The sequence below is a fragment of the Onychomys torridus genome, chromosome 7 (assembly GCF_903995425.1).
Source record: "Onychomys torridus chromosome 7, mOncTor1.1, whole genome shotgun sequence".
In the NCBI taxonomy this organism is placed as follows: Eukaryota; Metazoa; Chordata; class Mammalia; order Rodentia; family Cricetidae; genus Onychomys; species Onychomys torridus.
The window spans coordinates 64206883-64233124 of NC_050449.1; the positions used below are offsets into that span (position 1 = coordinate 64206883).

At 41.0% G+C, this 26242-nt stretch overlaps 1 protein-coding gene across 3 annotated transcripts in view; it reads right to left on the reverse strand.

The window, feature by feature from the left end:
• Positions 1-6645: 6645 nt before the first annotated feature.
• Positions 6646-26242, reverse strand: part of Mindy2 (MINDY lysine 48 deubiquitinase 2) — a 61284-nt gene continuing 41687 nt past the window's right edge. The window contains exons 6-9 of one of the 3 annotated variants that reach the window (XM_036192253.1): positions 19361-19503; positions 13230-13403; positions 9746-9946; positions 6646-7380 (exon numbers count right to left, since the gene is read on the reverse strand). In XM_036192253.1, coding sequence (XP_036048146.1) covers positions 7255-7380; positions 9746-9946; positions 13230-13403; positions 19361-19503 — 644 coding nt within the window. In that variant the 3' untranslated portion in view covers positions 6646-7254. Of the gene's footprint in view, positions 7384-9745; positions 9947-13229; positions 13404-19360; positions 19504-26242 lie in introns of all 3 variants that reach the window. The other 2 variants (XM_036192252.1, XM_036192254.1) reach the window with 2 other exon arrangements.

The following is a 26242-nucleotide window of genomic DNA, read 5'->3' on the forward strand; positions in this document are numbered from 1 at the left end:
TTCCAGGATAGCCAGGAATACACAGAGAAAAGCCAAAAAAAAAAGAAAAGAAAAAGAAAATGAAACAAGGTCTTGTGTAGCCCAAGCTGGTCTAGAATTCCTGATTTTTCATGTCTCAGTCTCCAGAGTGTTGGAATCCCACACTTGCACCTCCAAAGTTGAAATGGCTGTGATGGTGAGCTTCAGTATGACGCTTGAGTATATGAAAGTTGGCCTCTTGGTTACAGTCCTGATGAGGGAAAGCCTGTGCCAGCATCCACCAGGGCACTGCACCCAGCTACAGAGCTGGGGACCATAATTAATGGCAAGTGTGGTGAGGTTTGCCATTGTTCAGGGCTCTCCTCTGGACTAATTTGAACAATTTCATCGCGGGCATGACTGTCTCTAGTCATCTGGCTTCTGTTCTATCCCTGATGTCTTTAAGTATGGGAGCAGTAGCCTGGCATTTAAGACCCTAATGAGGCGCATGCTTGAGGTTTGAACTGGTCAACTCAATAAGAGAAACTTGGCCTTGGTTGGAGCATTTTGTTTGAAACTTGAAGCAATGTCTCACTTCATCATAGCCTAGGCTGGCCTTTAGGTCACAGTGATCCTCCTGCTTCAGCCACCTGAGTGCTGGGATTACAAATGTGAACCACCATGAGTGTCCATGGTAGTTTTTAAAAGCCATGTTATAGTTGACCATTCATATTTGATATTAATTTTGAGCTGGAGCCAAATAGCTCAGAATCACTTAGAAATCAAACTGAGATGGCTTGGTGGGTGGAGGGACTTGGGGTGGTAGCCTGGCAGCCCGACCCACTGTGGAAGGAGGAAACAGTCCCTTTGCATCTTTTCCTGAGCTGACTCCTCTGACTGGAGAGCTGTGTAAGATGGTGACCCTTCTCACCAGAATCAAGGTTTCCACTTTGCAGTTGATTATTGTCTCTTGTGTCCAACACTGATCTGAGTGAGTCTCAGGTAAATGTGACCAACCACACAGACAGCAGCTTAGTGTGAAGAGCTGACACACGGAGAATGTTCAGTCTAAATATCAAAGTTTATTGAAATAAAATATAATCTATAATAAAAAATACTACGATGTTATTCACTGGTTACAGGTTTAAGTATATTAACAAAAACATCCAACATTTTAATCCAACAACACTACACTTGTGGTACAACAATGAATTTGATATTAAACACTGAATAATACTGAATCATTGTGTCAGAACATTTTATACTTTCCCACCTGTAGTCAATGTCTTTTCAGGAGTAGTTTCCAAAAGTGAAACTAGAAATTTAAGACATAATTTTTAGAGGTGTTCTTAGCATACATAATTAGCATTTAAAACAGTAAGTCTATTTCACAGAAATCAGTTCGGCCCCATGATGGGTAGGTGCGTGTTAGGTGTCTTTTTTCAAGAACATACCCCAGTGCTGCTTCTGTCGTATTCTGCACTTGCATTTACAGCAGAAAACTGCCTTATTAGAAGCAGGAAAGACGCCGGGACAGACAGGGATGGTGAGCAGAGGTACCCCGTCCTCGCAGTCGGCCCTGATAGCCCGTTTCAGCTAGCACACAGCTCCATGTGTCAGCAGCAAATTAGCCTCACTGATGGGGGACAAAACCTATTTCTTTTCCTTACTGCTGTTCAAAATGACAGTTCCAGTCAGCATTCCATTGAACTGTTGCTCTCCCAATCCATGTTTCAACCTACTTCTGCAGCCCATATTACCGGAAGAGTCACGTGCAGGCATTAGGAAATGACTTTCCTGGCAAATTATCCCCTCTGTCATTTGGCAGTCACACACCACGCTTCTGTTATCTGGTCCTCTGTGACCTGTGACAGTGGTTGTCATTTCATTGAGGAAAATAAGTCTTAACAAAAGCTACTGGAGCAAAGCTTCACTAAAAACAAAACTGGGAAGTGAAGAGACGCTGCATCCATTCACAGTGGTTATGTCATACAAATAATGGGTGGGAAAGAACAGCAACAAACACTCCGACATAACAGACGGCATTTTCAAAGATTAAACACCAATCTCTTATCTTCAAACTCATTCTGAGGGTCAGAGCTGCTTCATAGGGCATGTCTGTTAGGATGTCGCCAGCAGTCTGTGGTGTCACGGGCACTTGGGCCCTGACTCTCCACATAAAGCTGTAAAGTAGCTGCTGTAGCCACAGGAGCTAGACCTGCCTACCAAAGGCCTCTGCACTGTGCATCTATCTCGTTCCAGGGCCGCCTGGCTCTCCAGACATGACAGTGCAGGACTGAACATTTAGAAGGTGACCAATGACAAATTCCTATGTGAGCTGAGTAAGTCCTTACAATTCATGCTAGATAAAGTGGGCGCTTTCTGAGATGAGGGGCTTTTGTTCTTTAACTTTACCCTGGGGCAAAGCTTGGGTTTCCTATCTCTGCCATGGTATTTCAAATAGTTAATGGGAGTGCGTCATGCCCTAAAAGATACCAGCTTATTAGACAAGTCTAACTAACCTTTGTCAGGACAAAGGAAGATTGAGTTTGAGGCAAGAGTTGAAGATTTATACCCTGTTTGTTGAGTTCAGTTTTCTTGAGTTCAGAAGATAGAAACTGGAATCCTACATGTAAAAAAATATATGCATATATCAATTTGTTAAGCTCTATTTCCTAAAGCAGAAATACCAGGATTAAGTAAAGACATGCATGAATTAAATTTTAGATACATTTTCAAAGTAAGCTTTCCAGCATTCTGCAAGGTACCCTCCTGTTTTATCTGCTCTGTAGTTTATTCCCTTCAGGGAGCTTTTAAGCTTAAAAGTTATTTTCAACTGTTACTGAGAAAAGTAACTCAATTCTTCATAACTTTTCCTCTTAACAGTTTAAAAAATGTTGGGCATCAGTAACAAAAGATGCTAAATTATCAGAGAACCAAGGACTCAAAGTTTCAAACGTTCTTTTACCATTTCTCACTCACTGTCTAAAGCAGCTGCCTTGCACACTGTCAGAGTCCACTTTCACACTGAACCACAAATAAGCAGTCTTCATTGACAGCAGGGGAGAGGGCAGCCAGCTCCTGGTGCTGCTCTACTCTGGAGGGAGGACCAAGGGGCTCAAAGGACTCAGATCTCCAGAAGATACTGGGAGAACAGGTCTTTTAGTAAAGTGCATTTCTACACCAAATCCTCCTGGTCTTCAGACTAGTCTTCCAAATACAAAAGCAACTGCAAAATATATTTTTGAAAGCCATGACGCCACATTTGAAATAATTCTACAAATTCTAACAGCATTAAAAGAAACTGATTTAGGTCATTATAAAAAGTCTGCACATTCAAGAAGAGAGGCTGTGCAATGTCTGATGACCTCAGTAATTCTCGGTGCTCAGAGCATGGCATGTGCTCGGGAGAAGCGAGCACTGGGGCGGTGGAAGAGGAGCACCCCCACACAGGGTAAACTGAGGCGCACAGGGATTGCCAAACAAGACAGAGGCAGGTTTGTTTTTGGAGACAGGGTCTTACTACTTGCCCAGGTTGGCCTGGCACTCAGGATCCTCCTGCTTCAGCCTCCTCAAAGGTTGGTGACAGGTGTGTATAACTATGCCCAGACAAAGTTTTCAAACATCGAATGATCCAGAATTTCACATGTCTAATTCCGTAAAATATGAGTGACTATCTTTAATGTCTTTGCCTTATTTTGTCAAACATTAATTTTAAATTATATGCCTAAGACAGTGATAGGTGTAAACCTGTAAGCTTTCTGTCATTAAAACAAAACAAAACAAAAAAACTGGTACAATGAATAAGAAAGCTAAGTAAAATGCAATGTTTGCTGTTTGCTTTTCAAAAGAAAGTTTAAATGAGCTGGGTGTGGTGACATATGCCTATAATCACAGCAGTGAAAAGCTGAGGTAGGAGGATTCCGGGTTTGAAGGTAGCCAGGTCAGCAGGCTACACAGCAAGACCATGTCTAAAAGTGTAAGCAAGACTGGGGGCAGTTCTAGAAATTCTGCCCTGATTTGCTGGGATTTTACAAACAATGAATGCCTGCATGCTAACACAGACAGTGATCATGAGGCACACCTTTCCCTCCCATCTGCCTTCTGGTCCTCAGGCTCAGCACTGAGTTTATGATTCACAGAAAACAAGATGAAGCTATCATGTGAGTACAGAATGGCTAACATGAGTTTAGTCAACTTATATCTGATATTAACTTGGTTAGGTAAACCAAGATCAAGGAGCATGAGGACGAATTCAAAACATAATAGGGGATAAATTGTCAAACTGAAAGAAAAGTGAGGCAATAAAAACAAGATAGGTATAAACCTAATCCCAAACTTAAGCCTCTGTCTTGCTTAAATCCTATCCTGACCTTAAAACATGGAAGAAGTTATTCTACCCATGAATACTGGCTGGGCATAAAGCCGATGCCATGATTAACTGCTTTACACCATACTCAGTGTGTATACGCATAGGCATACTCTAGGGATTGAACCCAGGGCCTTGAGCATTCCAGGCAAATGCTCTATCACTGGGTGACATGCCTAGACCTGGTGTGTGTGTGTGTGCATATTTTTAAAATGACAACTTTTAAATTTGATAGGAAGTTTTGCTTTGAGACTCAAACAGAAGTCATGGAAACCTGCTTCAGAAACACACACACATGCTTCTAGGTATTGATAAACTAGTACAAGTCATAGCACTGTTAATACAATGGGGTTAGTCATGAGAAGTGCACCTTAATAAAGACTGGCCAATAACCTTGAGAATGTGCTTTGAAAGCAAGAGAAAAACCAGGGACCATATCTGCTCCTCCACCTGCCTCTGCAGCTCTCATGCTGAGGGGGCACATGAGTCAAATGTGCCTGAAATTGAGTCTAGAAACTCAATATTTAAATTTTAACATCTGTTAGCAAGATATGTATAACAATTTCAAGTATTATAAAGTATTGTGAGGGGAAAAAAATCCCTCAAAATACCATTTCAATGTCCTGTGTATCCAAATAAGGAACAATATGCCTGAATATCACTTGCTACCTTGAGCAGAACATAAGAAATAAGCACACAGCAGTTTAGATCCTTGACAACCTTTGAGGACAGAAAAGCATCTCAGAAATTTGTTTTAATAGAGTTAAACATTTAATTTCCCCCACAGTAATCAAAACAAGTATCTTATTATGACTCTTGTCATATCAAACCATTCCAGGAATGTAGCCAAGCCCGACTTGGAAATCTGACATAAGAAAAGACTGGATTAACAAACACAATGCATTGCTTGTCATAAGTGCACGTTGATGTCTACTTATCTGATAGCAGAGATGCTGGTTTTGAGTGAGTTGTGTTTTCTTTTTTTCTTCTAGAGGGAATGCAGTATGGCAGTATTATCTTTGGAACAAATTAAGATAGTAAAAAATAACAATAATTTCTATATATAGATTCTTCAAGGGCAATAAATAGATATTGTATATAATTATGGAAAAATATTCCTCAAGTATACTTTTTAAAATTACTCAAGGTTTATTATTTTTTTTTTAATTAAAATAATAGACTGTTCTGGGAAAAGCAAACCCTGAGGTTTGAGCTTTCTCCTTTAGTCATCAGAGTGCTGTCTATCATGGGTGTCTATGCTGAGGCCAGCCCACCCAAAGGGGTCTGATTGCTGTCAATTCGTACTCACCCTAGGTGGAAATCAAGAGACTTACCAAGTATTTTATACACAAATTTTATACCCTGGCAGGTTCTCTGATTAGTCCCCATGCTAGCATAGGAAATCTGAAGAAATAACAAAGAACATGAATAGACATGTAATATAGAAGAATATAAGGATACAGTATGGCCCTGAAGTTTTTCCCTTAGAATAATACTTCTCATAAATAAAACTCTACTTTTTACATACAGATTCACCCACAGCTGGTTTGGGATCATGGAGAATGTTAATGACAATAGTCTTAAGAAACTCTAGACTACTTTTTTTTGGTAGTCTTTCGTTGCCTCCAGATCACAAGAAATATTCTCTAACTGGACGTTCAATTTGTGATGCTCCTGAATAAGCAAGTTTACTGAGGCTTAGGGCAAATCACATGGCTATCTGCACCAGCAATAATCTTTAAAAATGACTGAAACAAACTTTAAATACAAAGTATATAAAAGGATTGTTAAGGATAGTTTTCCAAACTGGATCTAGAAATACAATATGTGCTGCCTCATCACAAAGCTGAGTAAATATTCTTCCAGAATCCTATAAATGATATAAGATGTCTTAGGTTTATTTGGTTCTCATAAGTTAAAAAATCGGATTGCTTTTACATAAATTCCTTCAGATTCCTGCTATGTTCAGAATTTTATTAATATCTTTTCACTAGAGTCAAGAGATTAACTCCCCTGCAGAAATGTGCTTTTTATTGGTTTAAATAACTATACTTAATTTTCTAGCAATAAACATGATTTAAAATTTAAGGTTCAAGGTAATTCTAGAAAAAGGTAGACAGTGAACTCTGCTCTTCTCTGCCATCATATTTACAAGGCTGAACATGAGTGTGGTTTTCTTCTAACTCACTAACTACATCCTTAACAAACAAAAAAACCACCATTCAGATTATCTAAAGGTGTTAAAATTCCTCAAAATCTCACAACACTACAAAGTCAGTATCTGATTTGGATAGGTTATACGTATTAGTGTCATGTAATTTTTTTTTTTTTTTTGCTATTGGAAAATAAAAAATATTTTTTCTATCTAAATTGGATCCAAGCTCCATTATCAGTTCTCAAGATAATAGCTCAAATGTACATTACTAAAGAAAGGTAAAGCTGATCAAGGGCTGAACCAGTTCAATGTACAATGAAGGGTCATTTATTCCTGCTTTTTTTCTCTCCATATATTAAACTCCTCACTTTTTATGGATTAGAACATAATTTAACATAAATGTTTCAGAAATAGTTGTGCTAATAATTACATCTTTAGAAGGACTGGACTCACTCAGGTGACCTCCATCCATTGTCAGACAGAACACAGTAGCTTACTAACTGATTAGAGTTGCTAACATGTCACTAAACACGAAGTAGGAGTGAATATACTTATTTGGCTACAAGTGACAACACACAACAGTTCCAACTTGTAACATGAAACTCCAGCTCATAAAGAGGGTATTGTGTAACTTAAAAAGTTGATTGTAACAAAGGAACAACCTTCCCCTGGAAAACAAGAGCAAAATCCCTTGGGAGATCAGGCACAGACGGTAGGTACTGGGTCTTCCTTTCCGTCATCTGCATAGGTGGTTTCCAGATGCCAACACTTCCTACAAAATCACACAGCTGTTTTTTTCCTTTTCTTTCTCTTTGTCTTTTTCCCGGGGTTCCTTGCGTTTCCGTTCACTATTTCCAGGCTGTTTTATACTTGATGGAGAGGCTTGTGCCGGCTGGCCCTGCTGTATGAGAAACACACACAGGAAGAGATGACTAGCTTTCTTGGGTACTGAATCAGAGCAGCTGGCTAGAACCACAAGGCACCCTCACAGAAACAGATGCTTGGGGGCATGGCTTCTGTTGACAGGTGTTAGGGCTCCAGGGGAGATGCCCCTGGTCCACAGCTGGCCTGTTGCTGTGGGAAGTTTGGGTAGCATAGGGAAAAGGGCCTAGCAGTCCATGTAAGGGTGGGTATGAGGGAAGTGGCAGGGCATGCTTTCCTGCCTGGAAATGCTGTGCCACCAACTCCTACCTTCACCAACTGAGCACCGTCCAACTATGCCTTCCCTCCCCATTATGGTGAACTGTACCCTTTACTGTAAATCTCAACCAACCTTTTTCTCTAAGTTGCTTCTGTCAGGTGTGAAAAAAGTAATTAACATACAGGATATCTGACACAAATAATTAATGTGAAATTAATTACATACTCATTATTCCAAATACAAAATTATCTATAACTATTTAAGCTTCTAGTTTAAGAAATATTTATGTTGCCAGGCAGTGGTGGTGCAGGCCTTTAATCCCAGCACTTGGAAGGCAGAGGCAGGTGGATCTCTGTGAGTTCGAGGTCAGCCTGATCTACAAAGTGAGTTCCAGGGCAGCCAGAGCTAAACAGTGAAACCCTGTCTCAAACAAAGAAACCAAAAAAATTTTTATGTTAAACTGTCAATTTTGGTAAACTACAATATTTAATCAGGACTTCATTAAATGCCATAATAAACAGATCTTAAAAGCAAAAAACAAGAATCCTGAGAACTGAGAGTATAAAATAAGTATGTGCTATGAGATCAGAGAACTGGAATGAAATGGAAAGCTGATTCTAACATGGTAGGACTCACCTACTAAGCTTGAATAGTTAGTGCTTGATCAAGAAAAAGGCAAGTTTTACATGTATTTTAATGAAAGAGAAGAAAGAGATGGAGAGAGAATGGGTGTGTGTGTGTGTGTGTGTGTGTGTGTGTGTGTGTGTGTGTGATGAGATGAGAGGTGTACCTCTGTGTCCTCTGTCACTCAGCCTTCTTTCCTTGAGAGATGTTCTCTCACAGAACCTGGAGCTAGTTAGGTGGCCTGCAAGCCCATGAGACCCTCCGATGTGCCACCACAGCTCGGGGTTACCGGTGTCCGGTCATGTCTGGCCTCTGATGTGAGGACTAGGGATTTGAACTCAGGTCTTCCCGTTGTACACCAAGCACTCTCCCCTGCTGAGCCACTGCCCTAGCCCCTCAACGGTGAGTCCTGCACTTGGTCTCAGGAGATCCTAAAAGACACCGTGTTTTCTTGTGGACCCAAGCCAAAGGGAAGGCTTCTGGCATGGTGTGGTCAGCTTCAAATAAAGGGGTACTTGTCAATTCACAAAATGAGGTTTAGCATGCAGAAACCTGTGTGACAGTCATACTTTGCTGCTTAAAACACAAATCAACAAAAAATGCCAAGGAGAGGGATGCTAACTTGTGCTGAATATGTGTTAGAAATTGAGCTAAATGGCAGCACTGTTGTTTCTAAAGAAACCTCAAGATGGAGTTTTACTGACAGGGAAAGGGGCCATGAGAAGAGAGGGCTGTAACCAAGTGTTCGCAATAGGAAGGAAGAGCCAGCAGTAACTATAAGCCCATGTCTCTGTGGCTCCAAAAATTGTACTCTTTGTAGCAAAACCTCAGACTGTCTCTAGCTGAAAGGAAGTACTTTGTTCAAGTTTATAGTTTGTAGCTTTAAAGGTCTTAAAAGAAAAAGGCTAAATAATCTTATCAGAACCTCTGAGAAAATGTCTTCATGAAATCAGAAATACGTTAGGAGAGTAAAAAACTTAGACCAGGGTTGGGGATTTAGCTCAGTGGTAGAGTGCTTGCTAGGCACTGGGTTTGATCCTCAGCTCAAAAACCAAACCAAACAAACAAACAAAAAACAAAAACAAAAACCAAAACTTAGACCAATATGAAAAACTTCCACAGAAAGAGCTGGAGAAATGGCTCAGCAGTTAAGAGCACTTGTTCTTGCAGAGGACCTGGGTTTGATTCCCAGCACCACATGGTGGCTCACCACTGCCTCTAACTCCAGTTCCAGGGGATCTGATGCCCTCTTCTGACTTCTGCAGGCACCTGGCACACACATGGTGCACAGATAGACATGCAAGCCAAACACTCATACACATAAAATTAATCTAAAAACAAACCAAAGCAAACCAACAACCTGAAAGCCTTGAGTGCTGCTGCCATGCTAACACAGCTGAAAAGCTAGAGCTGACTTACACTGCTTCTGCCAAACAGAAACTCTTTGCTGCTAAAGTGACTACTGTCATGTTTGAGAGTCACAGAGCTGCAGCTTTACCTGGACCTGTGTGGAGGTGGTGGCAGCAGCCACGGCCACCTGCGCCTGCTCCTGCTCCTGGTAGTACTGAGAGGCCCGTCTGTCCTCCTCCTCCTGGAGTTTCTTCGCCAACTCCAGGTCACTGATTCCTTCTGGAATTTGCTCCCAGTTGATATCTTGGCTCTGCTGTTCTTGTTGCAGTGACAGTGCCATAAGGTAGTCCTAAGGAGTTCAATCACAACTGAGATGTGACCCAGGGCCCAGCCAGCGTGAAGACAGACACCCACAACGAGCTCACAGCAGAGGGTTTTTCAGCTCTATTAAGCACTTTTTTTTGAAGTGCTACAGATCTAGTTAATTACTATCATTGTTCTACAGAGTTTTAGAATTTGTTGGAAATCTTTTCTACAAGCAATAAATGAGGCATTCAAGAAAGCTACTGAAAAAGTTCTCAGCTGGGCGGTGGTGGCACACGCCTTTAATCCCAGCAATCGGGAGGCAGAGGCAGGTGGATCTCTGTGAGTTCGAGGCCAGCCTGGGCCACAGAGTGAGTGCCAGGAAACGTGCAAAGCTACACAGAGAAACCCTGTCTCGAAAAACCAAAACAAACAAACAAACAAAAAAAAGCTCAGAATCAAAAAGTTCTCTTTGTTTACAAAAGAAACATGTGAGTATGGAAAATGCAGACAAGACAGAAAACCAGAAATAGGAAAGCTGAAATCATTGTTAACAGATGTAACTGTTGAGTATTTATAGCCATCTAGTATTTTCTACATTCACACAGAAATTCAAACATATCTCCCACCCTCTAACACTATTTAAAATTTTTATTTTTCATTTAACATTTGTTTTTAAAATAGTCTAAGAACTTCATAAGATTATTTACTCAGTTCTCTCCCCTCCCCTCAAAATTGTTTTGTTCTGCTCTGAAGCAGGGTCTTACTAAGTCTCTTGAGCTGGTCTCAGTTTCAAATTTTTGTGCTTGGGCTTCCTGAGGACTGGGATTACAGCTATATATTACCATATCCAGCTCAAAGAATGGTAGTTTCTCTCTCTCTCTCTCTCTCTCTCTCTCTCTCTCTCTCTCTCTCTGCATGGATGCCTGTGTGAAGGTGCCAGATCCCCAGAACTGGAGTTACAGACAGTTGTTAGCTGCCATGTGGGTGCTGGGAATTGAACTGGGGACCTCTGGAAGAGCAGCCAGTGCTCTTAACTGCTGAGCCATCTCTCCAGTCCCTTAGTTACTCAGTTTTGAGGCAGGCTCTTGCTATATAGACCTGGCTGGCCTCAAAGTTGCCTTGGAGTGGAAAGCAGAGGACAACCTCGAGTGTCATTCATGCTTTTCCCTCCCTTTCTGTGTGTGTGGGGGGAGTAAGTCATGTGCATGTGTGCATACCTTTGGTGGCTGGAGCAGGACATTGGGTATCTTTCCGCACTACAGTCTTGAGACAGTCCATGTTACTCTCTATATACTCTTGAGACAGGGTATCTCAGTGAATTAGAAGTTCCTCTTTTGAACTAAGTTAAGCCAGGTAGTCAACCAGCTCTCAGGAGACATTTGTCTCCATCCCTAATGCTGGGGTTACAGGAATGCATTGTCATGCCCAACTTATTACATAGATGTTGGGAATTTGAATGCAGGTTTTCATGACTGGTCAGTGAATCCCAGGGATCATCTTGTCTCTGCCTCCTCAGCACTGAGATTATAAGTGCATACAACCCTTCCCAGCTTTTTACATAGGTGCTGGGGATTGAATTTAGGTCCTCATGTGTGGGCAGCAGGCACTTTTACAAATTGAATTATTTCCCTGGCCCCAAAAGATGAGTTTTAAAGCCAATGTAGCTATAGTCCAATTCAATTACCAGGTAAGTACATCTTCTAGCTACATACCTAGATTATCTCCTATGAGAAAAAGTTCATTTTGGTCAAAGTTATAATTTATTATTTTTAACTTATTTATTCTGTTTGTCTGCCTGTCTGTCTGTCTCTCACTGGGTGGTGGTAGCGCACACCTTTAGTCCTAGCACTTGGAGGCAGAGGCAGATGGATCTCTGAGTTTGAGACCAGTCTGGTCTCCAGATTGAGTTCCTGTACAGCCAGGGCTACATGGAGAAACCCTGTCTCTCTCTCTCTCTCTCTCTCTCTCTCTCTCTCTCTCTCTCTCTCAATATATATATTGAGAGAGAGAGAAAGAGACAAAGATCCCCCTCACCGTGTGTGTGTGTGTGTGTGTGTGTGTGTGTGTGTGTGTGTGTGTGTGTATGTGTGTGTGTGTGCCAAGCCTACTGCCAAGCCTGATGACCAGAGTTTAATCCCTTGTACCCACATGGTTGATAGGAAAGGACAGACCTGCACACTATTCTCTGACTTACAGGTGCACTGTGGTTCACATATTCACCCACACACAAACTAAGTAAATAAATACAATAAGATGGATTACTGGTTTCTGCTTATGCCTCTCTCTTTCCTATGTATTCTCCACATAGCAGTCTTTTAAAAACATGACCTAGTTCATGCAGTTTCACATTAACACTCATCATAATTGCTCTACTGTAATTAGAATGAATTTCAAAGTCCCCACTGTGACCCTCAACACACTCAACCTTCTGAATCACAGTGTGTAACTGGTGTTCATGTAGGGTCTAGAGAATGATCACTTACTTGCCTACTTAGGAAATGTGACAACTCACACATTCAACCTTCTGAATCACAGTGTGTAACTGGTGTTCGTGTAGAGTCTAGAGAATGATCACTTCCTACTTAGGAAATGTGACAACAAACAGGTGAATTAATGGATGACGAGCCGGGCCGTGGTAGCGCACACCTTAATCCCAGCCCTTGGGAGGCAGAGGCAGGCGGATCTCTGTTAGTTTGAGGCCAGCCTGGTCTACAGAGTGAGTGCCAGGACAGCCAGAGCTACACAGAGAAACCCTGTCTCAAAAGACTAATAAATAAATAGATAGATAGATACATAGATAAATAAATAAATAAATAAAATTAATGGATGAATCAACACTTTTAGATTAAAAAAAAACACTGATACTTGAAAAGAATTTGTTTTTCCTTGCTATGTTGCCCAGGCTGCTTCCAACTTGTGAGCTCAGTGACATCCCCCAGCCTCCCAAGCAGCTGGGTACATCACCATGCCTTAATTAAGAGTATGCATTTTAAGCCGGGTGTCGTGGCGCACGCCGTTAGTCCCAGCACTTAGGAGGCACAGCCTCCTGTGAGTTTGAGGCCAGCCTGGTCTACAGAGCAAGATCCAGGACAGGCACTTTAGCCAGGCGTGGTGGCACAAGTTTTTAGTCCCAGAATTTGGGAAGCAGAGGTAGGCAGATCTCTGAGTTCAAGGGAGCCTGGTTTACATAGGGAACTTCAGACAAGTCAAGGCTGTATAGTGTGACCCTGCCTCAAAAAAAGGAACAAAAGAAGAAAAGAAGGAAAAGAAGAAAGAGAATATGCACTTTAGACAATGCGGTGGGTGGTGGGGAAAAACCTTTTTACCTGATCTATTTGGTCTTGTTGACCTTTGTACACAGTCTCAGGATCTGAAGGAGGTCGAAGATGGAATTCTGAGTCACAGAAATTTCCATCACCATCTACATTGTGTAGGCTTTCCCAGACAACTTTTTCTTCGGTAAGAAATCCCTGGTCTGTTACCAACAAATACAGTTGACCCTTAATAAAAAATAACAAATGAAAAAAGAGTGTTAAATTCTCCCAAACTAGCCAACATTTAAATTTAAGGAACATTTTAAAGCTGTATGTTTGAAGTACAGTAATTATTTTAACTGGATCTGTGTAACCAAATAAAAAGACCAAGCAGATATCTGCTCAAATTCACCTGGTTTTGCCTGGAGCTGGTTGGTCGACAGGATAGCACAGTGTAGCAGGAGATAATGAGCTTCTGACATGTTAACTGACAAACAGTTATAGTTTGTTTATAATTTCATTTTACAAAATAGAAAGATATAACCAGAAAGCATATGCAAAAAACATATTACATTGTCTGATTTTATTTACTTAAAAAAATTAAGCTGATAAGACCAATCTAACCCAAACCAGCCTTTCCTAAACAACAACAACAAAAAGCCCCAAACTATGCGTCTATGTGTGGGTTGGTGCCCAGGTGCAGTGCCCCACAGGGCCAGAAGTGTGTCAGAGCCTCTGAAGCAGGAGTCACAGGCTGAGGTGGGTGCTAAGGACTGAAGTGAGCTCTGCAATAGCAGTGCATGTTCTTAAGCTGAGACACCTCTCAGCACCGTTGGTATTTGAAAGGACTGAGCTACACATGTTTGTCCTGTTACTGTTTAATCACAACACACTGTCCCTTCTGCCCCTGCTTAGGGAAAGGACAAACTTCCGCCTGTGGAGCCCCTCCCTACTCCTACATCCACATTTCTTCCCTTCCTCATCTTTAAAACAAGTTTCTCATTTATCAGTCACCTTTAAAGCAACTACATGGATTTTCACTTAAATGTGGCAATCTGTGGAGAAGAGGCTATCACTTTTAGACAAAGTGTAAAAAGAATTAACAAGTTATTATTGTTGGTTTTTATTTATCTAGCAGTGCTGGTGAATGAATGCCGGGCCTTGTAGAACCTGTTAAGCAAGTTTCTTGGCCACTCTGCTACTCCTGGAAGTAGATCATTTTTGTTTCTCACCAGAGTTAGTGTCACCCAGAACTCTACTTTTCACTTCTAGTCTCTAACAGGAACAAGGCAAGCAAAAGCAAACCTCACAGCCTGCTCTCTCCCTCATTACAATGCACAGATAGATAGATCTCTTTCAAAGTCCCAGGTTGGTCAGGTGTAGTGGTGCACACCTTTAATCCCAGCACTCAGGAGGCAGAGAGAGGTGGATCTCTGTGAGTTTGAGGCCAGCCTGGTCTACAGAGTGAGTTTCAAGACACCCAGAGCTACATAGTGAGACCCTGTTTCAAAACAAATAAAAATAAAATCACATGTTGATGTTCTTCATCTGTGGAAAGATACCTATGCTTCATTTCACCTTCTTATGCTTTGCTTCTAACATCTTTGGAATCTTCACTTTTTTTTTCTCTCCATGAGCCTGTCAATGTTTTTAAAATGATCAATTACTAAAATAAAAATGGGGTGGGGTGGGGTTGGGGTTGGGAGGTGGTGGAATGGTTTCAGGGGTGAAAGACAACCTGCATTTGATTCCTGGGACCCATATGGTAGAAAGAGAGAACTGAAGTGTCTGTGTCTGAGCTATCACATAGACTTTGAACACTCCTAGAAAATAATGAATAACAAACAAGCAAACAAACCAAACAACCCAAGAGCCAGATGCAGGTGCAGTGGTATATGACTGTGGTACTAGTTCAAGGGGACCTGAGGTGGGAACATCATTTGGGTCCTGGATTTTGAGGTGAGCTAGCAATATATAAAAAGTTTGAGACTGAGCATGGTAGTAGAATACTTTTCATCCTGGAATTTAGGAGACAGGTAAATCTCCATGAGTTCAAGGCCAGCTTGCTCTACACATTGAGATTCAGGCCAGCCAAAGCTACACAGTAAAATCGCCTCATAAAACAAAACATAACAAACAAAAACATGAAAATCACCAACCTTAGGCTCCATACCTACACCTCTAAAGCCCTTACGAGGAGGAACCACCACCCTTATGTCCAACATCTCCTTTTTGGCAAACCATTATATATTAAAAAAAAAAAAAGTTTCTTTTTATGTTTATTTCCTTTACGAGTGTGTGTGTGTGTGTGTGTGAGTGTGTGTGTGTGTGTGCAAACTCAGGTCCTCTGGAAGAACAGCCAGTGCTCTTGACTGCAGCATCTCTCCAGCCCCAGCAAACCTTGCTAGAGTCGCCTCTACCGCCTTCTCCATTCCAGCTACTCTTACATAACTCACATTCTTTTGCTGCCACTCTTGTCCCCTCCTCCCATGTCTACCCTCAGGGTTCTTATCTCTTCTCCCCCAGCTTCCTAGATGCCACACTCCTTTTCGTTTGAGACAGTGCTCTGTGTAGTTTTGGAGCCTGTCCTGGATCTCACTCTGTAGCCCAGGCTGGCCTCGAACTCACAGAGATCCGCCTGGCTCTGCTTCCTGAGTGCTGGGATTAAAGGCGTGCACCACCACTGCCCAGCTGATGCTACACTCTTAATTTCTCTCTTGTCCTCTTCTTTCTCAGCTGTCTTTACTAATGTTTCTTCCTTGAGTTGATTCTTTAAAAGTTGACATTCTTTAAATCTCTATCCTAGGTTTTCTCTTCTGGTTCCTTTTTTTTTTTTTAACTCTCCTGCAAATTTCTGTATTTTCTTGTAAATCCTAAAATTCTATCAGTAATTCCAAAGCATTCCCTCAGTATTTCCACACTGAAGTTCGTCTCAGAAGTACTTCTTACATCCCAGACCCTGAACATGGTATCTTTTTTTCCTTATATCTGTTTCTTTTGTTTGTTTTGAGACAGCCTCCTGTAACTCTGGCTGGCCTGGATCTTGCTATGTAGACCAGGCTAGTCTTGAACTCACAAAGGTTCACCTAATTTAGCTTCCCAAATGCTAAGATTAAAGGTGTGAACCACCATGCATGGCCAGTCATGTATGACTCAATAAGGAGCATCACCATCCACAGAGGACCCAGAAATCATTTATTTTTCAAATCTAATGGAGATATCTGGCTGATCTATCTCCTGACCCACTCTGGAATCTTTTTACATTGCATGGCCATTAGCAGCCCTTGTCCAAATCACTATAATCTCCTTCCTTTATCTTTTGGGGTATCTCCTAACTACATTCCATGTCCACTCTCAAAGTCTAAAGCAAATTAATGTCACACAAGGAGCATAAGAGCTCATGACACCAGTGCAGCATTGTTAAGCTACAGAATCAATTTATTTTTATTTTATTTTATTTTTTTGTATGTGGAGCTGAGGATCGAACCCAGGGCCTTGCACTTGCTAGACAAGTGCTCTACCACTGAGCTAAATCCCCAACCCCAGAATCAATTTAATGGGAAATCCTAGAGTCTGAGCTCCCATGACCTTATAGATAGGCCTGACTGGTCCAGACACAGGCACATCCTCTTCAACCACACAAAATTGGGGATACCTAACTGGCTAGTAAAGGCTTCCTGGCTGGGGACAAGGCTTTACTAGAACAGAGAACATCAGAGGCAAGGAAGTGAGAGGTGAGAGGGGAGGGGGAAGGAGAGAGAGAGGGAAAGCTCCCAGCCACCAATGACAGCCAGAGACCTTGTTTTCCCAAAGGACTATTTCATTCCTACTCACTCTTGGGCCCAAAGAAGAAGAAAAGAAACACCAGTGCCAGTAAGAAAACAAGGTTCAGCCAAGCGGTGGTGCACGCCTTTAATCCAGCATTCAGGAGGCAGACAGGTGGATCTGTGAGTTCGAGGCCAGCCTGGTCCACAGAGCAAGTTCCAGGACTGCCAGGGCTACACAGAGAAACCCTGTTTCCAAAAGCAAAACAAAAGCCAGAAGACAAAAATCTTACTTCTAAGTTTCCACTCACAACTCTCTTTTAATGTGACTACCTCAAGACCTTTGCATACTTGCTGCTAGTTATTTCTGCTTAGTTATTTCTTTCTGTTGTTAACCAATTAAACTCAGATAATTCATTCTCAGATTTCAGAAGTTTTCTTCCTTTTCTTTATTTTTTTGTGAATGCTGAGCAAGTGCTCTACCACTGAGCTGTACACCCCAGGTCCTTAGGCTTGTTTGTATGTGACCTTCTCAGGGAAGTTTTTCCAAATACAATCCTGATAAGAGCTCTCAGAGTTCGAGGTATGTGCCCTTGACAGAACACCTCTGTATCAAACAAAGAAGTCCTTAAATGGCAGGAACCACGGCTGCTGTGTCTACGGCTGCGGTTGTCAGGGTTAGCTTGGCTTTGTTTATCGGCAGACCCAAGGTCTGAAGAGGACAAGTAAAGCAAGATGATGGAGCAGCCGTTCAGATCTGACATACTCGGGCTTCTGATTCCTGAGAAAGGCAAATGGCTTTCATCTTACATCTTGCACACTCCTGACTATGAAACTGAAGTAATAAAATAGACTCTTCTTAACATATGGCAGTAACAGAAGAGCCATGGCTTCGGGGTTTTCTTTCACTGGCAAACAAATCACTTTATACTACCCCATGTCAGCCATTGATTTAAAAGCATAGACAGAAACATGAAGATGTGATTTATGACTTCAATAAGCTACCTTCATTTAGAAAATAAACAGACATTTACATGGGAGGCAAACTGGTACCCAGACACAAAACAGTAAAAGCTCAATAAGGACAATGTGGCCACTAACAGGTAGAGAATGATTACAGCAGTGGTCCTCAGTCTTAGATTCACATTAAAATCAACTGGGGAGCATCTGAAGCCACCGATGCAGGACAGACCGTGTAGCCTAACAGATGAGTGCTTGCCTAGCATGTGTAAAAGCACTGGGTCTAATCCTTTAGATTGCAAAAAACAAACAAAAAAACTAAACAAAACAGACAACAACAACAACAACAACAACAACTAGTGTTTAGGTCCCACCTCCTTTAGAGATTCTAATTTAATCCATTAGTGGTAAGTTCTGGGCACTGGTATTTTTTTTTTTTAAGCCATCCAGATAGGTCTAGGATACAATCAGGGCTGAGAACCACTGGTTTAAGTAGAAAAGGGGTACCTTTCAGTAAGAGTATTTGAAACACTTCTTTGAGGATGGGTAATTTCAGGATAGGCAAACAGAAGTGAGGAAAGCGTCCCAAATAGCATGAAGAAGTAAGAATGGCAGTAACACGTAGAGGATGGGAGCTGGGGCAGAGGGACCCCACATTTATCCTCTAGGCATAGGTGCTAACTGAACATCTGGGCTGTATTATCACACGGTAAGAACGGCATTCTGCCATAGGGGTCTAGGTTGATGATAAACTCCTGAACTAGATGTTACCTGTAAAATCAAGAGACAGATCTAAGAGATGAATAAAAGGGATGGATTCATAAGAGTGTGTGTATGTGTGTAAAACCATAAACACATTGATAATTTTAATAAAAGCCAACACTATAATAAAGATAATTTGTGTGTGTCTAGGGGTAGGAACTTGAACTTGCAATCTTTCTGCTCAGCCTCTTCAGTAGCTTTGATCACATGCAAGCACCAACACATTCCAGTTTAGGGTAAATCTTAATTCTAACTTCTAGTATCTTTTAATGCTTAAATATAAACATCCTTCATTGATAACTACCCTGGTTATAGCTCTAGGTATTTTGTTTCCTCTAAGTAAGAAATAACCTAGCTAGGCATGAGAGCACATGCCTCTAATCCCAGAGTTCCAAAGGCTGAGACAGGAAGATCTCAAATTCAAGGCCAGTGTGAGTTACCCAGTGAAGTCCTCTCTCCAAGAAAGTAGAAAAGTAAACACTTGAATGCAATAATCTGTGATAAAGAAATTGAGACTTCATTTAAAATAAAAGCTGATCAAGGTAACAATTCAATTGCTAATCCATTCCATTTTAACACAGTATTTAATAATAATTACCTTCACAACTTGATGGCTAAGGAATATTATGCTCAATCTTATTCTGTAGCAGATCAAAACACGTCTCTAAATCAAGCTCCTTTGATTGAGAGTAAAAAATATCTGTTTCTATAGCCTACCTTGTGTTTTGTCATGGTGCTAAAATGATTATTCCGAAAGAACACACAGAGTTCTCCTTCCTGAACCGTTGAAGTCAGTTCACATAATCCATGGTACGTCAGTTGAGTGGCTGTATTGTTTAGAAACTGCTCAGCTACAAAGCCTATGGAACCAATGTGTACTATGAGAAGGAAGAATCATTTCAAAGTCAGAAAGTTATTTTTCCTATTTACATTGTTCCAACTGAATACAAAGGCCAATGTTCCTGTTGCATGGTGGCCCCAGATTGGAGCTACATCTTTCTACTGTTCTTATGGGAGCAGCGTCCCTGGTCACTCCTGTCTTGAAGAAACATTGATGAAAAACAGCTTTCATCCACAGGTGCAGTTTCTTAACTTACGAAAACGCTTTCAGGTGATTTACAAGAGACACAGACACAATAAAACAACAACAGGGAAGTCAGTCACTCTACAACATTTTATAAGAGAGCTAAGGCCAGGCATGGTAGCGTATGCCTTCAGTCTCTGAAGTTCAAGGCCTGCCTAGTCTAAAAAGTGAGTTCCAGACCATACAGGGCTACACAGTGAGACCTTGTTTCAAAAAACTAGAGATAGAGAGAGAGATAGAGGCAGAGAGGCAGAGAGCACACCAAGAGGTGCAGGGAGTCAAGTTGAGTTTGTCTTAAGAGATACTTCAATAAGAGGCTGAAAATAACTTGGTGGGAATCATGCAAGCCCAGTGTAGCTGAGCAAGGCAGGTTAGGGCACTCCTTTTCTATTACGTTTTTGTCAGGGGAGGGCACTTGGAGTTCAAAGGAGTTAGAAAGTTACAATGCAGCACAACAACCAGGACTTGGTTATGGAGGGCAGAGTTTGAGGGTTACAGCACACACTTGCGTCTATGCACTGGGAAATATGAGTTTCCCTTCATGTTATCGCCATCACCTGGTCACCAGGATGTAGTCAAGCTATTACTATTGTGTACTACACTAAAGGATGCACCATTTGCTCAAAAGTACTCCTGGCTTCAGTATCTATGCTCATAAATGCTTCCTTGAGAAAATACAAAAAAGTTCTCTGGAGGCAGAACACACTACCATTATGTTGGTGTGAAATTAAAAAATGAACAATAGACACATCTTTTTCAGTCTTCTTTTTATAGACTAGGAAATAGGCTCACAGGAAATAGATGATTTGCCCAAAGTAGTTATGGCAAAATGAAAACTGGACTCAAAAGAATTATTATTGGTATTAAAATGTTGCCAATTTAGTGCAGAGATGATTATAAATTCCACCTGAATTACATATCACCCCAAATCATAAGGCATAAACTTATTAAGAGTTTAAAAATATAATGTTTCCTAATTCTTTTGTTGTCTCTTAAATGGTAATTTTAATCCCATATGGGTAAGGCTACACTAGGTTCAACTTTGAATAACTAATTAGATTTTTTTTTTACAGAATAATAGCTAATGAGTAAAAAAGGAATAATAAAAACACAATAACCACCATAACCATAATTGATTCAGTTAAAAATCAATGGTTACCAATCTATTGAGTATACAATTCTTAGAGAGAAGGCTACTCACACAGTTTCAAAGCCTTATGACACATTATTAATTATATATTATTACTTATTAATTACAAAGTGTAAAGGGTGATTTTACAATAAAGATATTTGGCCTATTCTACCTCACTGAAGTTTAAATATAACCAACACTGAATAATCTGACTCATGCACCCAATTTGATGCAGTAAGAAGAATACTATGGAGGATGTCATCTGTGTGGCATTCCAATCAAAATTATATCACCTGTCTACTCAGAAGAGAACAATCAGGTAAGTCAGAGTTGGGGCTGGTCTATGAAATTCTGGTCTTCACTATTGAAAAATGTTGGTAGAGAAGAGTGGGGGTAGATGAGGGTGGGCTGAGCAGAGAAGGGCTGTGGAGCAGTGCCACAAGTGCAGGAGAGTTTTAAAGGGGGCTGGAAAGATGGAACAGTGGCTACAAGCACATATGGACAGACAGTGGTGCACGCCTTTAATCCCAGCACTCGGGAGGCAGGGCCAGGCAGATCTCTGTGAGTTCAAGGCCAGCCTGGTGTACAGAGCGAGATCCAGGTTAGGTCCAAAACTACATGGAGAAACCCTGTCTCAAAAACAAACAAACAAACAAACAAACAACCCCCCCCCAAAAAAAAAGCACATACTGATCTTGCAAAGGACCCAAGGTCTGGTTTCTAGCACCCACATCTGATGGTTCACAACTGCCTGTAACTCCAACTCCTGGGGATCTAATGTCCCTTTTTGGCCTCAATGGCCACCCTCATATATGGGGTGTACACACACAAATAAAAAATAACAAGTTTTTAAAAAGTTTTAAAGAATAGCTTCTTGGCTAGCAGTAGAACTTGTGTCAATGCTCTCTCCTTTGTAGGAGGTTGGGTTGGAGGTGTTATCTGATTGAGCTTGTCTTACGCATGCTGTCACAGTCTCTAGGAGTTCATATGTGCATCTGCCCTGCTGTTCCTGGACAGTGCTGCTTCCTTAAAATCATCCTCTACCTCTGGCTTCGACTCTTCCACTCCCTCTCTCATGTAGATCCCCGAACTTTGACAGGGAGGGGCTATGATAAGACATTTCTTTCAGGGCTGAACACTCCAAAGTCTCTCTCTTTCTGCATGTTGCCCAGTTGTGGAGCTTTATGTTAATTACCATATGCTATAAGAAGTTTTTCTGGCCAGGCGGTGGTGGTGCAGGCCTGTAATCCCAGCACTTGGGAGGCAGAGGCAGGTGGATCTCTCTGAGTTCGAGGCCAGCCTGGACTACAGAGCTAGTCCAGGACAGGCTCCAAAGCTACAGAGAAACCTTGTCTCGAAAAAAAAAACAAAAAAAAGAAAAAAAGTTTTTCTGATGTGGGTTGAACAAGACATTGATCCATGAGTATAGCAATGTGTCATTAGGAGTTGTTTTATTGCTTTGTTCATTAGCAGAATAGTAGTAGTAGGTTTTCCCTTGGGCCCATGACCTATCTAATGTCAGGTTCCTGGTCTCATGAACAGTATCAGATATGGGTTCCATCTCATGGAGTGGACCTTACAATCCCACCAAAAAGTGGTTGGTTACTCCTATACCATTCAAGCCACTATTTGTACCAGTGGGGATATCTTGCTGGCAGGTTGTTATTACAGATCACAGGGTTTATAGCTCGGTGATACTGACAATTACTTTACTTATCCAGTAGTGTATATAGCACCTTCTACCACAATGAATGCTAGCCAGTAGACGTGAAACTTGCAGTGAGTACCAGCTAGATTTCTCTAGGGAGAGGGAAAAAAAAATCAATTTTCTTCAATGGAATGACACTAGGTATATCCCCCACACTCCAGGGCAGGCCCCATGCTTGGGAGTGCTTGACCAGCACACAACAGATCCCCCCCTTTTTTTTGGTGGCTTTTAAAAAAATATTATACACACACACACACACATACACACACACACACACACACATTTATGGCCAAATAGGACATCAGATCCCACTATAGAGAAAGAACATGAAGTTGGGTGGATAGGGAGAGGAAAGGATCTGGAAGGAGTTGGGGATCAGGAAAGAATACAATTGTATGAAATTCTCAAAGAACAAAACAAAGGTTTAAAATAAAGCAGGAAAGAAAAGAAAGGAAAATGAAAATAGGGACCTATTCTAAATGGCAGCTGTTACAACTGCTGACTGGTCCTTGGCTGGAGTGTACATTGGAAGAGATGGAGAGCTAGAGGCATGGCTAAGAAAACCAGGGAAAGAAGCATACGAACAACATACTATGTAACACAGCAGTGACACTGCCTTGCCTGAGGTCACTGTGATCACAATGGGAAAGTTACACAGAATCCTTTCTTTCCAAGAGACAATGATGACACACTCATGAGTGAAGGGATGTGACACTTGCAACTAGCTCTAATATGATGTCAGAAGGAACAATGTGTTGTGTAGGAATACAGAAAAAAGGCAGGTATTCAATATGTGAAGAAGTGGTGAATTAAGAGCAAGTGAATGTTCACCAAGAGAATCTTTTTATGTTTGAGATGTATCAAAATAAAAGTTGGGCAAAGAAAAATGATGGATATTACTTAATAAATTAATAATTCTTGCCACTACTTAATAAAGACAATATGAATGCAATCAGGCAAAAAAAAGTTTGAATAAATGAGTAAATATCCTAGAGTTAGTTTCATAAGTTTGTGTTTATCCTAGGAATAGTTGTTAAGAAGTTACTTCTAAAAGATGTGAAACTAAATGACTGGCTTTGGGGAAGTCTGGCAGCTGGTACTGTGTGGGGTTTTCGTATTGATTCTTATTTTCCTGTCACAAGCAATCATTAGAAGAATCAGATTCAAGAAGGTATGGCCATTCAAAAGAGGAAGCAGACATGAACCTCTGTTCACTATAACAACGCTGAGCTGTGTTCACAAGGTGTCAGCACCCAAGAGAAAAGCTGCTTCTGCCAACACCAGCTATATAACATTCTTCCCCACCAAAAAGAATGCTGGTAAAGTATTTCTTATATTCTGAGGCTTCAATGGCATATGTTTGGATTAAAAATAAAACAAAAGTAGTTGTCATTTAAGACTAAAGCTTCTAAGACTAGAAATAAGCCAGTTTGGATATTTTATTGATTCAAAAGGAAAATACAGTCGAAGGCTACATAAAAAGGAACCAGGTTACTTCTTGAACATGAATCAAGATGGTATGACCACAAGCCATGTAGGAAGAAATTGCTGGAATGTGAGTAAAAACAGCCAGTGTGGCTCTTCCTTGTTTGTGTGAACTTTGGGGCCTTATACAAGTCATAACTGGTATTATTTCAAATGCACTACATATTGCTATTTCTTATCATCAGAAAACTATCCCAGCTTCCAAACTGTGTTAAACTTCACACATGATTACTTCTTAGTATAAAAAAAATCATATAGACTTTCACTGCTATCATACTGGCTATCAAGGACTTTATAATAAACATGCATGGTATATGCACCCGAAAATTCGATGCACTGCAGGGTAGGTGATCCCTTCTTGCTTTTGCCAAGATTTTCTTCCCAATTATCCACACTATGTACCTACACCTAACCATTATCCTGGGGAGTCAGTGTCAGAGAAACAATGACTTACACTATCAGGTTAGGGAGAAAAAGAGAAGTGATGGAAGAATATTTAATTAGTGTGTTACCAACTCTTATCCCTGTAGAATTGCAGCCTGGCATGCGAAGGTTGCTGTCAGGCTGTTTCCAGTGGCTTCTTACCCATAACATGCACACCCAAACTCCTTTTCATGATATCATTCTATTTCTTACCACTTTCTGAATCTTACTGTTCTTTTAATTACCACAGAAGAGTAGAATTATATTTTTAAAGATCATTGTTATTATTATTATAGAGTGTGTATGTGTTTTGTGCGTATAAGTTACTGGATGCATGTAAAAGCTAGAGGCCAACTTTCAGGATTGGTTCTCTCCTTCTGCCATGGGTTCTGAGGATCAAACTAAGGTCATCAGGTTTGTTGTAGGAAGTGCCTTTACCTCTGGGCCATCTCACCAATCCTAGAATAGTATAGTCATAATAGTACATTGGGTGTTGTTGATAAAGTAGATTTCATAGACAGAAATTTCCTTTATAGTCTTCTTTTCAGGAATGTATCTGACACCAGGAATGTAGAAAGAAAGGAGTATGGAGAGAAAAAAGATTTTCTTGTTTGTTTGGAGATGATCTCACACTGTAGCCCATATTGGCCTGGACTCACTATGTAGCTACACTGTTCAGGCTGGACTCAAACTCAGACTCTAAAGCCGGGGGATTAGAGGAGGCATGAGACACTACATCTGGCAGAAAACATTTTTATGATAGCTTTATTGCTCATTTCCTTCCTAAAATTTAAACATTTTTGCCTTAAATTGTAATAAAACAGATGTCACTCAAAGCAATGATCAATATTCCTATATGCTTATGTTACCTTTTCAAGTAAAAGACAGGGATAACTTTTTATTACTTCTATTTTTGCATAAATATATTAAGCTCCTGGATAATTAATATGATTAGTAGAATCTGTCAAGGTAAGATTTGTGCACACATCTTTCTCTATGCTCTTACATAATCTTTTGTTTTGTGGTGTGTGGTAGTCATGTGGAGGACCAGAGGTTGGTATAGAGTACCTGTCTCAGTTGCTATCCACTGTGTCTGAGACAGGGTCCTCAGCAATTTAGCTAGACTGGCTGACCAGCTGGCCCCAGGATGCTCCTGTCTTTGAAGGCTTTAGTTTTTATGTGGGATGTAGGAAATCCAACACAGGTCTTACACAAGAATTTTACCAACTGAGTCATCTCCCTAGCATAGCACATTCTTTTGTTTGTTTGCTTTTGAGATGGGGTCTCTGTGTAGTCCTGGCTGTCCTGAAACTTGCTATGTAGACCAGGCTGGCCTCAAACTCACAGAGATCCTCTTCCCTCTGCCTCCTGAGTGCTGATATTAAAGGTATGTGCCATCTTGCCCAGTCCCTAGCCTATTATATATCCTTATAGTCACTAGCTTTAATTTCTAAAAGTATGTTGACTGTAATCAATTTTTATTATGCTGCATGTTGAAAAACTATGTCTGAGTGAGAGTGGCAGACTCATCCTCTTGCCTCTCATCTTTTGATTTTTCTTTCTTTCTCTCTCTCTCTCTCCCTTCCTTCCTCCCTCCTCCTCCTCCTTCTCCTACTTCTCTCTCTCTTCTTTCCTTTCCTTTCCTTTTTTTTCTTTTTCATTCTAAGGAAGGTGAACTTACTTCAGCCTCACTATGTTCTTGTAGGAAGCAGTGGAGGGAATGGTGGTGAAAGTTTATCCAACTGGCTTCCAGCCCTAGAGCATTCT